Genomic DNA, 17,270 nt, shown 5'->3' with positions numbered 1-17,270 from the left:
GTTTTGCGCAATGCTTATTCAAGTTGATCCTGGGCGGCAGGTTTGTTTTCTTTCTGGAGCATGGTTTTCAAGATTACGTGGCTTTCGTTTTTGCACTCGAAATTTGTGTGCCTGACACATTTTCATGGGAAGAAACGGTGATGATTGGAATACATATTTGTTGAGCGATCCGACCCTGAAATGCATCGATAAGTGATAGTTGCCGTTGGGCTCAATATAGATCAATGCACTGGTGTAGATTCATTAACCTCCCTTGTCTACCTGTTATATAGTTATTGATATTGACAAAGCCGTTTCAAACGTCTAGTCTCTAGCCACAACTTAACTTATTTATACGTCCGGTGTGGATACCAGAGGCTTGGTGGCCTTATGATTAACTGATGACAGTTGAATTTATATCACGTAGGGTATTGACGTTAACCTTACCTTTATTCATTAGTTGAACGTGTACTCCGCACGTATCTCCGCACAAGATCCCAAATACAGGTACTCAAGCTAGGCCTGGTAAGCAAGGACAAGTAGCAGAATTGGGGATGGATAGAACAGTAACCTCTAGCCAGCTGGAGTGTAAATGCTCATGGGTTGTGTTTGGTTCGTCTAGGTCTTCCATACTCGTTCATACATGTCATTGGATGCCATCAATAAGCACCGTTCACAGTGGCAGATGGTTGCTGAAGGTTTCAATCTTATTTGCTTTGCAAACATGCAGCCCCTGGCCGTGTCTTCAGTTTATGCCGGGCCTTTTCTTTTGAGCGTTAGGACCAATCAAGGCTCACAAGCATCTCCGGTCGGTTGCATGTGGGCTGGATACGTACTGCTCCACTTTCTCAATCTGCAGTGATTCCAGGGGGCTGTAACGGGCTACAGCGCGTTTATCCCCTGTGCGAGCGACTGTTTTAGGTGACCTGACGTCCAATGGCATTCTGACACATCCATTTCAGCCAATTGCCGATCATGCCCGGGCATTCACAACAGGGGTACCCCTGGATTTAGTCGCGTCTTGAACAGCCCGTAGATTCGGTAGAGCCAAAGCTGAGGTGTGAGGTGCCCTTATTGAAAGTCAACAACTCCTGGATGACCTTCATTTTAAATCACCAAACCCCAACCTGTCGCTGAAGACTTCTTAGCACCTCTGCGAATTTATTTCACGACTATCTACAGTTGTTTGTCAACTACACGCTCCTTAGCCTTTGAGCTCATCTTTTGATTTTGCTAAAGCTTTTTAATATCTGACTTGTCACCACGTTTGCGCCCAACCCGAAGCTCGCTCGACCGCCACATACAACCTTCTCGATTGCGTCCTTTACCCATAGCTCACTGACGATTCGGAAATGATCGCGCGCCATTAAAACGGTCATATACTCTCTTCTTCCGGCCCTCTTATCACCATGGAGGTCACTTCGCCCGCCGTGCCGAGCCCTGGAGCTTCCGCCAACGGCGTAACATCCTCCCCGACCTTCCCTACTATCGAACCGGAACGCGTTGTCGAACATCTCGCCTCCGTCTGCGAGGTCGCACTTGGAGCTACACGAGATGAACTCGAACAAGTGGGAAGCTTGCTGCATAAGTCCCGCTATAGCGAGACTATTTCACGATGCACACGCTTTGCGAGCGATACTCAGAATGTGCTTTACATCCAGAAAGATTTCGCAAATTCATCTGCAGTTGAGCCTGGAGCCGACCCTTCTTGTTCGTTCATTTCAATGTTATGATAGTCATGGCTTGCTAATGTGAAGCAGCGCCCGTCTCTTACAACTACACCTTGTCGACCGAGATCTCATCGTCCCCGACGACTGTCGCTTCCCTTGTCCTCATCAAGTCTCCCCAGCCTATAGACCCAGCTCGACCCCTTACATCTCAAATATTTATTACTAATTTGCCTGGTCCTGCATCTCTCAACGCTGGAGTTGGAGAACAGGGCTCGGTACTCTCTCCTTGGGAGGTTCTTCATTCTCAGGTCCACCATGCCCTGGTACCCTACTTTGATGCCAATACTAAGAGCCAACAACTGGCGAACGGATCAAGAGGTCGAGCTGATGTTGATGCAAAGACTGGAATCCCTGTAACGAAGAAGCGATTGAACGATTTGGAACTGAGCTTGCTGCATCTCCAGCAGAACGTCGATATCCCCGAGATATCCCTTACGTTTCATTCTATCGTTCAGAATGTCCTCGATGAGGCCGAGGCTCACAACAACCGGCCATCCATCGATGGAATTCCACAGAACCTTCTCCAGGACAGTACCTTTCTCAACCGATTGCAAGCAAACGTGAACACCTGGATTAAGTCTATCCAAGGAATCACCAAGCTGACCAAGGACCCTTCATCGAATGCGAACCAGGAGTTTAGCACCGCGAGCCAGGAAGTCAATTTCTGGTTGTCCATGGAGTCAGCTCTGGAGGGCATCGAGGGCCAGCTCCGTAGTGAGGGCGTGCTCTTGACGCTGGAAATTCTCAAGCACGCCAAGCGTTTTCAGGCCACCGTCAGTTTCACGGCTGACACTGGTTTGAAAGAGGCTATGGATAAGGTACAGAAGTACAACCAGCTTATGCGAGATTTCCCCCTCGACGAGTTGCTGTCTGCTACTTCTCTGCCGAAAGTAGGGGAAGCCATTCATCAGATCTTCAGCCATCTGAACAAGAAGCTGAGGATCTGCCCTTATCCTATCCGCAGGGCTCTTCCTCTTGTCGAAGCCATCTCTGCTGATCTCGATGATGTGCTTCATAGGCTGTTGACAGGAACTGAATTGGTTAATCTGGATTATCAGCAATTCAAAAACATCATGCAAACATGTGACCAGATTTTCCAAATTTGGGAAGAAAACGTCAAGGAGTTCACCAACGTAGCTCGTGAGGTGACCCGACGAAGAAACGAGAAGTTCATTCCCATCAAGATTGTCAAGAAGCATTCCGAACTTGAGGCGAGAATCAAGTATGTCAGCACTTTCCGCGACAACCACGAGCAGCTCCAGCGTACGATCGTCACCGTCCTGGGCCCCCAAGCAACTATTCCTGGCGTTACCGAGGCCACCGAATTCAATGGCATCATTGTTGAAGAGATTGGTAACGTCGATGCTGTGGAGGAAGTTAAGCAGGCTTGGGAGGCTCTTCAGAACGTTGATCTTCTGGATGTTACAGACCAGGGCAAGGAACGATGGGTACGAGCCGAGAACCTCTACAACGAGCGTACGACCCGTGTAGAGAATTCCATCATCCGCAGACTTCGAGAGCGACTGGCTACAGCAAAGACTGCCAACGAGATGTTCCGAGTATTCTCCAAATTCAACGCCCTTTTCGTGCGCCCAAAGATTCGTGGCGCAATTCAGGAATACCAGAACCAGCTTATGGACCACGTCAAGCAAGCGATCAACGGCCTCCACGAGCGGTTCAAGCAACAGTATGGTCATTCAGAAACTCACGCTATGGCTCAACTACGCGATCTCCCTCCTGTTTCGGGTGCTATCATCTGGGCTCGTCAGATTGAGTTCCAGCTTGATGGATACATGCGAAAGGTTGAAGCTGTTCTCGGCCCAGACTGGACTCTGCACGCCGAAGGTCATAAGCTTCAGGAGGAGAGTGAACTCTTCAAGCAGAAGCTCGACACGAGCCGAATCTACGATGCCTGGCTAAATGACGTCGGACGACGCAAGATTTCAATTTCAGGGCAGCTTTTCGATATTGCTCGTGTAAGATCCGCTGGTGGTATTCTCGAGCTTGCTGTGAACTTTGACCCGCAAGTCATCACCTTGTTCAAGGAGACTCGTAATCTTACTTGGCAATCGTACTCAGTCCCACATGCTGTGACGACTGTATCCAAGGATGCGAAGCGAGTCTATCCCTATGCTGTTAGCCTCATGGAGAGTGTGAGAACCCTTTCACAGACTCTGCGTCAGATTTCTGCCATGGGAGAGGAGTCTGTCCTTCTTAATGGGTATCGAAATGATGTGTACAGGCTCATCGGGGAGGGTGTCCCGCTACGATGGGAATCCTTCATCAACTCGCACGAGTTATTCTACTCTGAAAATAGACAGACTCGCCCCTTGCTACCTGGTGGAACTGATTTCGGTCTGGCCAAGAATACTGAGAGCAAGCATGGTATGTTTATCCGTGGATTTGCAGCAGCTGTATCAGTTCTCCAGCAGAAGGCGGTCTCTTTGAACTTCATCCATACCACTGTTGAACAAGCCCTGAAGGAACTCAACACTTGCCCCTATGACGAAGCTGCGTTCCATGGTCGCCTGGATACGATTCAATCGGCCGTGGATCAACTGAACTTGGAACAATATGTCAACCTGGACTTCTGGGTGCGAGAGCTAAACGCCAAGATTCAGTCTATCCTCCTGACGCGCCTTCAGAGTGCAGTTCACTCGTGGATCGCCGCATTTGAGGATGATACACCCGAAGAGGAAACTCGCCGAAAAACCAATACTGATGAGACTAAGTCCGAAACTCCCACAATGAAGCGTCTTGTTCTTGAAGTGGTCATGCGTAACCAAGTAATCTATCTTGACCCTCCTCTGGAGTTTGCGCGTGCGAGCTGGTTCCTTCACCTTCACGAGTGGCTTGGAATTGTCTGCAATCTCCGCAAGATCAAGGCCACCCGTTATCAGATGAGCCTCACCACTGCTGCTCACGATGAGGCTCGGTTTACCGACCTGCCGACCGAATGCGCCGGACTTCTGCAGCGTGTTTATATTTCTGTTGAAAAGAAGCTTCAGGAAATTAGCGCGTATGTTGACAAGTGGCTTCAGTTTCAGTCACTCTGGGACCTTCAATCTGAACAAGTTTACGATGCTCTCGGCGAGCCACTCCCTCGATGGCTACAGCTTTTACAGGATCTCCGCAAAAACCGCTCAACCTTTGACACGCAGGAGGTCAGCCGGGAATTTGGACATCTCACTGTTGACTATGATCAAGTGCAGACCAAGGTCAACGCGAAGTATGACCAGTGGCAACATGAGATTCTGATGAAGTTCGCCAGCCGCCTTGGCAATCGCATGCGCGACATTAATGCGGAGATTGAGAAGGCGCGCAAACATCTCGAGAGCCAAAGCTCTGATGCTTCATCAACTGCACAGGCCGTGCAATTCATAACAGTCGTTCAGAGTTGCAAACGCAACGTGAAAACATGGGCGCCCGAGATTGATATGTTTCGCCAAGGACAATCCATGCTCGTAAGACAACGATACCAGTTCCCTAATGACTGGCTTCACATTGAGCAGATAGACAGCCAGTGGGAGGCTTTGAAGGAGATTCTTGAGAAGAAGTCAAGAATCGTTCAAGAACAAAGCGATGCTTTAAGAGCCAAGATCACTGCTGAGGATAAGTTGGTTAACGAACGCATTGCCGAGATTGCCGCCCAATGGAATGAAGAGAAGCCAGTGTCTGGCACCATTCAACCTGACGTTGCTTCCGCTACCTTGTCCTCCTTCGAGGCTCGCATCTCGAAGTTGCAGGACGATGCCCAAATGGTTGTCAAGGCTAAAGAGGCACTGGATATCCCCGCTAGCATGGATACTTCTCTTGAGTCCACTCTAGAGGAGGTACGAGATTTTCAGTCTGTTTGGTCAAACCTTTCTACTATATGGGCGAGTCTCAATGAAACACGCGATATCCTCTGGACTGCTGTTCAACCACGAAAGATCCGTTCCAAGGTCGATGACCTTATCAAGAGTACCAAGGACATGCCCAGCAGGATGCGTCAGTATGCCGCTTTCGAGCATGTGCAGGGCATTCTGCGTGGCTTCCTCAAGGTCAACCCCATCCTATCCGACCTGAAGTCTGACGCTATCCGTGAGCGTCACTGGGTCAAGATCTATAAACAGATTAAGCCCCAGAAGCGATTTTCTCCTAGCTCCATGACTCTTGGTGATGTTTGGGATCTTAACCTGATTGCCACCGAAGTCATCGTCAAAGACATTATTGCCCAAGCCCAGGGTGAGATGGCCCTCGAAGAATTCCTAAAGCAAGTTCGCGAGACTTGGCAAAACTACGCATTGGAGATGGTCAACTATCAAAACAAGATCCGTCTCATTCGCGGCTGGGACGATCTTTTTGCCAAGTGCAGCGAAAACCTCAACTCACTTCAGGCGATGAAGCACTCCCCTTACTACAAAGAGTTCGAGGAAGAAGCTGTGTCTTGGGAAGACAAGCTCAACCGTGTTCATGTGCTCTTTGATGTCTGGATTGATGTCCAGCGTCAGTGGGTTTACCTCGAGGGTGTCTTCACTGGTAACGCTGATATCAAGCACCTCCTCCCTATTGAGTCTGGACGCTTCCAGAACATCAACAGCGAGTTCCTGGCTGTTATGAAGAAAGCCAACAAGTCACCATACGTATTGGAAGTTCTCAACATTCCCAACGTGCAGAAGTCATTGGAACGACTGGCTGAAATGCTTAACAAGATCCAGAAGGCTCTTGGCGAGTATCTGGAGAAGGAACGTGTTTCATTCCCACGATTCTACTTCGTGGGTGACGAAGACTTGCTCGAGATGATTGGTAACAGTAACGACACGTTACGCATTGCCAAGCACTTCAAGAAAATGTTTGCGGGTCTCTCGGGGCTCGTCATGGACGATGAGACTGTTATATCTGGCTTCACTTCCAAAGAAGGTGAGGTGGTTCGGCTGAAGAAGGAGATTTCTTTGGCGAAAACCCCCAAGATCAACGACTGGCTAGCCCTTTTGGAGGGTGGCATGAAGTTGACCCTTGCTGAGCTCCTCGCCGAGGCTGTCGATCATTACACCCCTATCTTCGAATCAGAGAAGATTGATCGTGATGCATTAAATGCGTTCATGGATGCCTATCCCAGTCAGATTGTAGTTCTAGCCACGCAAGTTGCCTGGACCACAGCTGTCGAACAGTCCCTATCTGCTGGCGGCAGCACATTGAAGATGCTGTTTGATCGGGAGGTCGAAGTTCTTCGTGTGCTTGCAGACACCGTCCTTGGCGAACTCGAAGTTATCCTGAGGAAGAAATGTGAACAGCTGATTACAGAATGTGTCCACCAGCGTGATACCATCGAAAAGCTTCTCAACGCCAATGCTAATTCCACCAGCCATTACCTATGGCAGCTACAAATGAGATACATCTACAATCCTGATGGCGAGTTCCTCGACCGCCTTGACATCAAGATGGCCAATGCCAAACTCAACTATGGTTTCGAATACCTGGGAGTTCCGGAACGTCTTGTTCGCACCCCGCTGACTGATCGTTGTTTCCTTACTCTTACTCAAGCTTTGTGCCAACGTCTTGGTGGTTCTCCTTATGGACCCGCTGGTACGGGTAAGACAGAGTCAGTCAAGGCTCTCGGTGTGCAGCTGGGTAGATTCACCCTTGTCTTTTGCTGTGACGACACTTTCGATTTCCAAGCTATGGGCCGCATTTTCCTTGGTATTTGCCAGGTTGGTGCTTGGGGTTGCTTCGACGAGTTCAATCGTCTGGAAGAACGAATCCTCTCGGCCGTCTCTCAACAGATTCAGAACATTCAGCTGGGCCTGAAGCAAGGTGCTGAAGATGACCAGTCGCAAATTGAGTTGGTCGGCCGCCAGCTCCATGTCAACGAAAACACAGGTATCTTTATCACCATGAACCCCGGCTACGCTGGTCGTTCCAATCTGCCCGACAACTTGAAGAAGCTTTTCCGAAGTGTCGCCATGTCCAAGCCAGATAAGGAGCTCATCGCCGAAGTTATGCTTTACTCCCAAGGCTTTAATCAAGCCAAGCAACTATCCAAACACACGGTTCCCTTCTTTGACCAGTGTTCTGGCAAGCTGTCCAAGCAAGCGCATTACGATTTCGGCCTGCGTGCGCTGAAGAGTGTTCTTGTCAGTTCCGGTGGTCTAAAACGTGCTCGTCTAGGTGCGGGCAGTCTTGGAGCCGAAGAGGTCGTCGAACCCGAAATTCTTGTGCAAAGTATCCGAGAAACCATTGCACCTAAGCTGATCAAGTCCGATGTTGACATCATGATGACTATTGAAGCCGATTGCTTTCCTGGTGTGCAGTACGTTCCAGCCAACCTTGTGGAACTGGAAGATGCCATCCGAACCCTCGCTGCCGAACGTCACCTTGTAGTCAACGAGCTTTGGATGACAAAGGTTCTCCAGCTGTACCAGATTCAGAAGATCCACCACGGTGTGATGATGGTCGGCAACTCTGGCTCTGGAAAATCCGCAGCCTGGAGACTTTTGCTTGATGCACTCCAGAAGGTCGAGGGCGTTGAGGGCGTCTCACATGTCATCGACTCCAAGGTCATGTCCAAGGAGGCTCTGTACGGAAACCTCGACTCTACCACTCGTGAGTGGACCGATGGTCTGTTCACTAGCATTCTCCGAAAGATCGTCGACAACCTCCGTGGTGAGGATTCCAAGCGACACTGGATTGTCTTTGATGGTGATGTTGATCCTGAGTGGGTTGAAAATTTGAACAGTGTTCTTGACGACAACAAGCTTCTCACGCTTCCCAACGGAGAACGCCTCAATCTACCCTCCAACGTCCGAATCATGTTTGAAGTCGAGACGCTCAAATATGCAACCCTGGCTACTGTCAGTCGTTGCGGCATGGTCTGGTTTAGTGAGGACACTGTATCACCCAACATGATGGTTGAAAACTATCTGTCCACTCTTAGCAGCGTCCCCTTCGAGGACTTGGATGAAGACAGCGTTGCCACCGGTCAGAACCCTGCTAAGACTCTGTCTGTGCAAAGTGAGTTCGCTGCCTTGCTTCGTATCTATCTTACCGAGGAGGATCTCATTCTCCAGGCCTTGAAGCGAGCCGAGGCCTACAACCACATCATGGAGTTTACAGTCGCACGCGTTTTGACTACCCTTTTCTCACTGCTCAATAAAGCAGTTCGTGATGCAATTGAATACAATGGCCAGCATTCCGACTTCCCTCTCGAGTCTGAACAGATCGAAGCGTTCATCTCAAAGAAGCTTCTCTTGGCACTCGTTTGGGCCCTCACGGGTGATTGCCCCCTAAATGACAGAAAGGCCTTCGGCGACGAGCTTTGTGCTTTGGCAAACTTTGGCTCACCTCCTCTTGACGGCACAAGCTCACTCATCGACTTCGATGTTACTTTGCCTAAATCTGAATGGGCGCCATGGCAAAACCAGGTTCCTTCTGTGGAGGTCAACACTCATTCTATCACCCAGACCGATGTGGTCATTCCTACTCTGGATACTGTTCGCCACGAAGATGTTCTGTACTCGTGGCTTGCCGAGCACAAGCCCCTACTCCTCTGCGGTCCTCCTGGTTCTGGTAAGACAATGACTTTATTCAGTGCACTTCGGAAGCTGCCAAACATGGAGGTCGTCGGCCTGAACTTCTCAAGTGCAACCACACCCGATCTGCTCATCAAGACCTTTGAGCAATACTGCGAGTACAAGAAGACACTGAACGGTGTGATGCTATCCCCAACCCAAATCGGTCGATGGCTTGTTGTTTTCTGTGATGAGATCAACTTGCCCGCACCAGACAAATATGGAACTCAACGCGCCATATCCTTCCTGCGCCAAATGGTAGAGCACAATGGTTTCTGGCGAACGTCCGATAAGTCCTGGGTTACACTCGACCGCATTCAATTTGTTGGTGCTTGCAATCCTCCTACAGATGCTGGACGTACCCCTATGGGTGCTCGATTCCTCCGACACGCACCTCTGATCATGGTCGACTATCCTGGTGAACTGTCCCTCAACCAAATCTACGGCACTTTCAATTCCGCTGTTCTCAAGATCGTTCCGTCTCTCAGGGGATACTCTGAGGCTCTTACTCATGCCATGGTTCGCTTCTATCTCGAATCTCAACAGAGGTTCACGCCAAAGATTCAACCCCACTATGTATACAGTCCCCGTGAGCTAACGCGATGGGTTCGTGGCGTTTACGAAGCCATCCGACCTCTGGAGGCCTTATCTATTGAAGGTCTAATTCGAATCTGGGCTCACGAAGCTCTTCGTCTGTTCCAGGATCGTCTGGTCGCCGAAGACGAGCGACAGTGGACCGACGAAAGCGTGCGCCGCATTGCACTTGAATACTTTCCCAATATCGACGAGGAGAAGGCCCTGGGAGGGCCTATTCTGTTCTCTAACTGGTTATCCAAGAATTACGTTCCGGTTGATCGCGAACAGCTAAGAGATTTTGTCAAGGCGAGATTGAAGACCTTTTGCGAAGAGGAGGTGGATGTTCCTCTAATTCTGTTCAATGACGTCTTGGAGCATGTGCTGCGCATTGATCGTGTCTTCCGACAGCCCCAAGGTCATCTTATCTTGATTGGTGTGAGTGGTAGTGGCAAAACCACCTTGTCTCGTTTCGTGGCCTGGATGAATGGTCTCAAAGTCTTCCAGATCAAGGTCCATGGCAAGTATTCTGCTGAGGACTTTGATGATGATCTTCGAGACGTTCTTCGTCGTTGTGGCTGCAAGGGCGAGAAGATTTGCTTTATCATGGACGAGTCAAACGTTTTGGATTCAGGATTTCTCGAAAGAATGAACACCCTCCTCGCCAACGCTGAAGTGCCCGGTCTTTTTGAGGGTGACGAATACGCTGCTCTTATGACAGCATGCAAGGAGGGTGCTCAGCGACAAAACCTGCACCTTGACTCCCCAGAAGAGTTGTATAAGTGGTTTACCCAGCAAATTGTGAAGAACCTACATGTCGTCTTCACCATGAACCCACCCGAGGACGGTCTCTCTTCCAAGGCTGCTACCAGTCCCGCCTTGTTCAACCGTTGTGTTCTCAATTGGTTCGGTGACTGGTCTGACCAAGCCCTTTTCCAGGTCGGCCATGAGCTCACCCAGTCTATTGACCTGGACCGAAGCAATTTCGAATGCCCTGATACCGTTCCTGTGGCCTATCGTGGCCTGCAGCTGCCTCCATCCCATCGCGAGACAGTTGTCAACTCTATGGTTTACATTCATTACTCTTTGCAGCGGTACAATGAGAAGCTATTCAAGCAACAGGGCAAGGTCACTTTCCTGACCCCTCGTCACTTCCTCGATTTCGTTGCCCAGTACGTCAAGCTTTATAACGAGAAACGGGAGGATCTCGAAGAACAGCAACGCCACTTGAATGTTGGCCTGGAGAAGCTCCGAGACACTGTCGACAAGGTTCGAGATCTTAGAGTGAGCCTGGCAGAGAAGAAGAAACAACTAGAGCAGAAGGATGCTGAGGCCAATGAGAAGCTGCAGCGAATGGTGGCTGATCAGCGACTGGCGGAGCAAGAAAAGACCGCATCGCTTGAGATCCAGGCTGCTTTGGATAAGCAAGAAGTCGAGGTTGCGTCGCGGAAGAAGGTTGTACTGGAGGATCTGGCTAAGGCAGAACCTGCGGTCGAGGAAGCAAAGGCTAGCGTCAGTAACATCAAGCGGCAACACTTGACTGAAGTCAGGTCCATGGGCAATCCACCTCAAGGTGTGCGACTTGCTATGGACGCTGTGTGTACGCTTCTTGGTCACAGGATCAACGACTGGAAGGCCGTACAGGGTATCGTACGAAAGGACGATTTCATCGCTAGCATTCTCATGTTCGACAACGCCAGGCAGATGACCAAGGCTCTGAGAAACAAGATGCGTAACGATTTCCTGTCCAACCCTGAATTCACATTCGAGAAGGTCAATCGTGCCTCGAAGGCTTGCGGACCCCTCGTTCAATGGGTTAGCGCTCAAGTCAACTACTTCGACATTCTTGATCGTGTTGGCCCTCTCAAGCTCGAGGTCGAGGAATTGGAGGAGAAAGCTCTGAACACCAAGGCAGACGCCAAGGCTGTGCAGAACAAGATTGCAGACCTGGAATCTAGCATCAATAGGTACAAGACGGAATATGCTGCGCTGATTAGCGAGACACAATCCATCAAAGCTGAGATGTCGAAGGTCCAGTTCAAGGTCGATCGCAGTGTCAGGCTTCTCGACAGCTTGTCTTCGGAACGAGTTCGCTGGGAAGAGGGCAGCAAGTCTTTCGAGATCCAAATCAGCACATTGGTCGGAGATGTCCTTGTTGCTGCTGCTTTCTTGGCCTATAGCGGTCTCTATGACCAAACCTTCCGAAAGTTGATGATGGATGATTGGTTCCACCAGCTTCACCTCTCTGGTATACATTACAAATCCCCTAACCCTGTCACGGAATACTTGTCGACTGCAGATGAACGTCTGGGTTGGCAAGAGAACACTCTTCCCGTCGATGACTTATGCACAGAGAATGCCATTATTCTCAAGCGCTTCAACCGTTACCCTCTCATCATTGACCCCTCAGGACGAGTCACAGAGTTTCTGCAGAGAGAGTGCAAAGATCGACGCCTGACAGTGACCAGTTTCTTGGATGATACCTTTACCAAGCAACTCGAGAGTTCTCTGCGGTTCGGAAACCCCATCCTCATCCAGGATGCGGAGCATTTGGATCCCATTCTCAACCACGTCCTCAACAAGGAATACCAGAAGACAGGTGGCCGTGTCCTCATTCAACTAGGCAAGCAGGAGATCGATTTTTCGCCTGCCTTCAAGATCTATCTGTCCACTCGTGACCCATCAGCTACTTTCGCTCCTGATATTTGCAGTCGAACCACTTTTGTCAACTTTACTGTCACACAGAGCAGTTTGCAGACACAGTCTCTTAACGATGTACTTAAGTCTGAGCGTCCTGATGTTGATGAACGGCGTTCCAACCTCATCAAGCTTCAGGGAGAGTTCAAGGTCCATCTGCGACAGCTGGAGAAACGACTACTTCAGGCCCTCAACGAGTCTCGTGGCAACATTCTTGATGATGACAACGTCATTGAAACTCTAGAGACTCTCAAGACTGAGGCTGCAGAAATTTCTGGCAAGATGAGCAGCACCGAAGGTGTCATGGCTGAAGTCGAGGAGATTACACAACAGTACAGTATCGTCGCCCGATCCTGTAGTGCCGTCTTTGCTGTTCTTGAACAACTCCATTACCTCAACCACTTCTACCAATTCTCGCTCCAGTACTTCCTGGACATTTTCCAGTCGGTGCTCCACGGCAACAAAAATTTGGCTGGCCAGACTGACCACAATGTCCGGCGTGATGTTATCGTCAAGGATCTTTTCATCAACACGTTCAAGCGAACCGCTCTGGGTCTGCTCCAGAAGGATCGGGTGACTCTTGGGATGCTCCTCGCGCAGGCCTCTCCCTACAAGATGGACAAGTCTTTGATTGACATCGTCCTCGATAACCGTGTTGAAGGTAAGGACCTGTCTTCAGATCCAGATGAGAGAGATCAGGCCTTCACCCAGGCTAAGAAGATCGGTGTTCTCAAGGAAAAGCTCGACGCCGTCTCTGCTCAGGACTGGGACAAGTTCTTTACCGAGGAGTTAGCCGAGAACGCTGTACCACAGATCTGGGATGACAAGACTGAGCTCATGGATCAAGCACTCCTGTCTCTTCTACTCGTAAAGCTTTTCAGGATGGACCGGTTTGTTCCTGCTGCTGAACGTTTCGTCAACGAAGTTTTTGGCTCGGGCATCTTCGATGTCGTCGAAGACCTCAAAGAGACAGTCACTCAAGTGTCGGCTACCCTGCCAATCTCTCTGGTGTCGAGCCCCGGTTTCGATGCCAGTTACAAGGTGGATAATTTGGTGGAGAGAATGCGTGTCAAGTGCACAAACATTGCCATGGGTTCCAACGAAGGTCTGGCCAGTGCAGACAAAGCAATCAGCAACGCCGCTCAAACGGGCTCATGGGTCTTGGTCAAGAACGTTCATTTGGCCCCTACCTGGCTGCAGAGTCTGGAGAAGCGTATGGGGTCACTCAACCCCCACTCAGACTTCCGTCTGTTCCTGTCCATGGAGTCAAGCCCAAAGATCCCAGTCAACTTGCTCCGGGCTTCTCGCGTACTCATGTACGAGCAACCCGCTGGTGTCAGGGCCAACATGAAGGACTCTATGTCTTCCCTGTCCACACGAGCTACCAAGAGCCCTGTCGAGAGAACTCGTCTTTACTTGCTTCTATCTTTCTTGCATGCAGTGGTGCAAGAAAGATTGCGATACGCACCCAATCTGGGTTGGAGGGGATTCTGGGAGTTTAACGATAGTGATGTGAGTAACCCTGGATTCAAGCACAATCGTATTAGTAGCTAACACATTGCAGTATGAATGTTCTGCTTTCATCGTTGATACTTGGATTGACGGCGTGGCTGGTAACCGGACCAATATTGCTCCCCAGAACATTCCTTGGGAGATGCTCCGCTACATGGTGACTGAGACTTACGGTGGCAAGATCGATAACGAAGGGGACTTTAGACTACTCTCTCAACTCGTCACGTCATTCCTGACTCCTGCCGCCTACGAAGTTGACCACAAACTCGTTGATGGGCCTGACGGCGGCCTTGTTGTGCCCTCCGGTACCAATCTGCAGGACTTCAACGCTTGGATTCACCGCTTGCCCGAGCGTGAGCCGCCTACCTACCTTGGCCTTCCTGCCAATGCTGAGAAACTTCTTCTTGGCGATCTTGGTCGAAGTTTGATTGGGAACGTCCGCAAGGTTACAGAACTACTTGATGAAGGCGAGCAGTTGGTGACGGAAGTGTAGGATTGGACACCTAATAATGTGCCCAGAGTGCATGAGATATGGACTGGATGCTGACGGGAAGATTTATATAATTGCTACTCCATTTATGTCTAGCCTGCAGAGGGCGCAATGTTCCTTTGACTTTTCTATTTGTTTCATTAGATGTGGCATCAAGCATGGCGTGCGGATGAGGAAGTTGCTGGTACTGAAAGACTACTGCTGATTATACCCCTGCATCATATAGACTGGGTTTGTCTGTCTTGTTCTGTTTGATTGTACTATCTACACCATTGAATTCGTCTACTGCGGCCTAAAATCGGAACATGTTATGCATCGTAAATTGAATCTTGAGCCGAGAAGAAACAAAGTCAAGCAAAGAAGGGGATTCTAGAGACTCTAAGCTATGTAGAAAGAAGACTATGGATAGTAGTCCATTTGAGAGTTGATGTCAAAGTCAGGAAAACCGTGCTGAGGATAACTGTAAAAGTCCACCTCGCCAACACTGGTAGATTGGGTCCCTGCCGGATGTGGCAACTCGACTCTAAGCATCTTGGAGACATACTTGCGCAGCTCATCCTGGACAGTAGCTTCAAAAGACCTCTCGGCATCACCCGGGTTGGCCAGTTCGTTCATCCAAGTAAACCTCTCGAGAAAGTCTATCCACAGTTGCGACTCGTCGACTTGAAGTAGCTTGTCTGCGCCATCAGCGGCCTGAATGAGTAGTTCAGTATCAGAGATGATGCTATCAGTTTCAGTTGCGGTTGCCTCAGCACGAATCATCCATGACAGTGTTATGAGAAGTTCTGACGGAGGGATGCCAAAGGCTGACTCGCACTGAGTATACCATACAGGGGCACAATTCGCCCGTACCAAATGCGTCATTACTCCCCAGAGGGTGCAAAAGACACGTATATTGTACCACCAACAACGCATATCAGTACTTGGCTGTACTGGAGCATCTTGTAGAGCCACGGGGTGGTTGAGTCGGAGCTGTTCCTTGCACCACCTAAGACAGAGACTTAGGGAGGATGGACAGTCATTGCGTAGAGCGTTCATAAAAGGTTGTGTCGTGATGAATTCGTTCAGGAGATGCTCAGTCATAAAGTTCGGGGGGTTGGAATCGTCAAAACAGTCGTCATAGATCTCGAGGGCATAATCGAGGAAGAAGTAGGCTACGAGATCGATAGACGAGTACTTGCGTGAAACCTCTCCAAGTGATCCGTCGCTGCCAACCAGTTGCTCGACATTACGACTGATTTGTTTGACAAATGCCGACTTGTCCGAATCTTCTTGGTGACTTCCCACGTAAGCTTTGAGCATCGACAGGACAAACGGAGAGTCTGAAACTCGAGTCGTTGGTGTCTCGGTCCATTCCCTTGCAAGAATTGCCCTTGCGCTACGAGCATTGTCTGGTTTACCAGCGACACGGGCACAACAGATGGCCAGAAACTCACGGGTCTCTGGAACAGACTGGCTGCTATTCGATAAGATCTCGTAGAGATTCGAGTACAAGGCAAATGCGTTTGTGTCGTCGAGCATGGCGGCACAAAAGTCAGCAGCCAGTTTGTTCGCTTCCTCAGATGACCCAGTTGCCCACGGATATGGGACGACAACGTTTGTGGCTTTGTGGCTATCCAGCGACTCATCATACTCCATGTTTTCTGACCCGACCGCGGCCATTAGAGTGTCTGGGTCGCAACGGTCAGACAGGGGGTGTTGGTTGAAGGAGTGAGCTTCTCGGTCGAAGTCGGCCCCAACATCACCATAGTCCATTGAGTCGTTGATGGCACTAGGTGATAGAGAATTATGAGAAGTCTTTTTCTCATTTGCGTTGTACTTTTTTATGCCCCATTTCTCGAAACGATAGCCATACTGCCGCTTGCTTTTGGTGAAAGGGTCAGTCAAACATCAACGATTTTAGGTGTTGTGCTTGATAGGTGAGATACCTTTGAACAATACCGTACTTCTTCTCCATGACATTCATGACGACACTCAGGGTATATTTCTTGTAAAGACTGCATAGAAAAGGCTTGAACCTTTCCCAAGTCTCGTCGTTCATGCGGGTTGTAGGTTTGGGTAGCCTCTCGTCAGTCCCCCGTGAAAATGATCGTTCTCTAAACTCCATGATTCTTGCTATGTCTTTTGCGAGTCGAGCATAAGTCAAGAGATTGTCGAGTGCTTAGTGAAATTGGGAATCGCCCGCAAATGGCGACTGGGCTGTTCGTCGCTTTTAAAGACAGCATTTTGCACTTTCCTGGCTCTTGGCGGTATGTGACTGTAATTCTAGATTGCCTTGGGGAGCGCCTCATTTATAAAAGACGTAGAATGTCGGTGCCTCGTGTATCACTTTCAGGCTCAAGTGGGTGAGTTGAGTGTATGTAATTTGCTCGGATTGTAATTTCAGCAACACAATATGCCTGTCTGATTGGTCATGGTTATGGCTGTGCATGCGTTAAGCTGGCGAACCAACTTCGGCGGATGATCTCGGGGGCTTTTCTCAACAAGCAAGGCCCATATGACAAGCATACTGCAGCACAGCCTCGACTAGGCCTCCTTCTCTTTCTCTCTTCTCGAAGGAAGATGGAAATTCCAAACCTCACACGTGAGGTGATGTGCTGAGATCTGCTGTAGCCCAACGGCACCCAACTCGGCACCCAATACCCAACAGCCGCTTTTTGAGGCCTGCCCTGGCATGTTAAGACGGAATCGAATACGTGGTTCTTAATTCTGACCAGTAGTTGGTCAATATTGGCGTGA

General features: G+C 49.7%; 2 protein-coding genes across 2 annotated transcripts; one reads left to right on the top strand and one right to left on the bottom strand.

Annotated features, from left to right (window-relative positions):
* Nucleotides 1-1,388: 1,388 nt before the first annotated feature.
* FOBCDRAFT_291939 (dynein heavy chain, N-terminal region 1-domain-containing protein) lies at nucleotides 1,389-14,833 on the top strand (the record flags this gene model as incomplete). Its single annotated transcript, XM_031178961.3, has 3 exons — nucleotides 1,389-1,689; nucleotides 1,740-14,041; nucleotides 14,094-14,833. 3 exons carry the CDS (start codon nucleotides 1,389-1,391, stop codon nucleotides 14,532-14,534), a joined length of 13,044 nt encoding a protein of 4,347 aa, XP_031044848.2. The 3' UTR covers nucleotides 14,535-14,833.
* On the bottom strand, nucleotides 14,733-16,831 carry FOBCDRAFT_30162 (uncharacterized protein). Its single transcript, XM_031178962.3, has 2 exons — nucleotides 16,460-16,831; nucleotides 14,733-16,395 (listed from the first exon to the last, which is right to left on the bottom strand). Exons 1-2 carry the CDS (start codon nucleotides 16,636-16,638, stop codon nucleotides 14,931-14,933), a joined length of 1,644 nt encoding a protein of 547 aa, XP_031044849.2. The 5' UTR covers nucleotides 16,639-16,831; the 3' UTR covers nucleotides 14,733-14,930.
* Nucleotides 16,832-17,270: the final 439 nt, after the last annotated feature.

The sequence above is a fragment of the Fusarium oxysporum genome, chromosome IV, assembly GCF_013085055.1.
Source record: "Fusarium oxysporum Fo47 chromosome IV, complete sequence".
Lineage (NCBI taxonomy): Eukaryota > Fungi > Ascomycota > Sordariomycetes > Hypocreales > Nectriaceae > Fusarium > Fusarium oxysporum.
This window is presented reverse-complemented; position numbering and strand designations above follow the sequence as displayed.

Bases quoted from the DNA above. Each gene is read 5' to 3' on its own strand.
- FOBCDRAFT_30162 (XM_031178962.3), bottom strand. From the start codon at position 16,638: ATGGAGTTTAGAGAACGATCATTTTCACGGGGGACTGACGAGAGGCTA. The intron at 16,396-16,459 runs GTATCTCACCTA...TTTCACCAAAAG, and splicing joins AAGTACGGTATTGTTCAAAG to CAAGCGGCAGTATGGCTATC.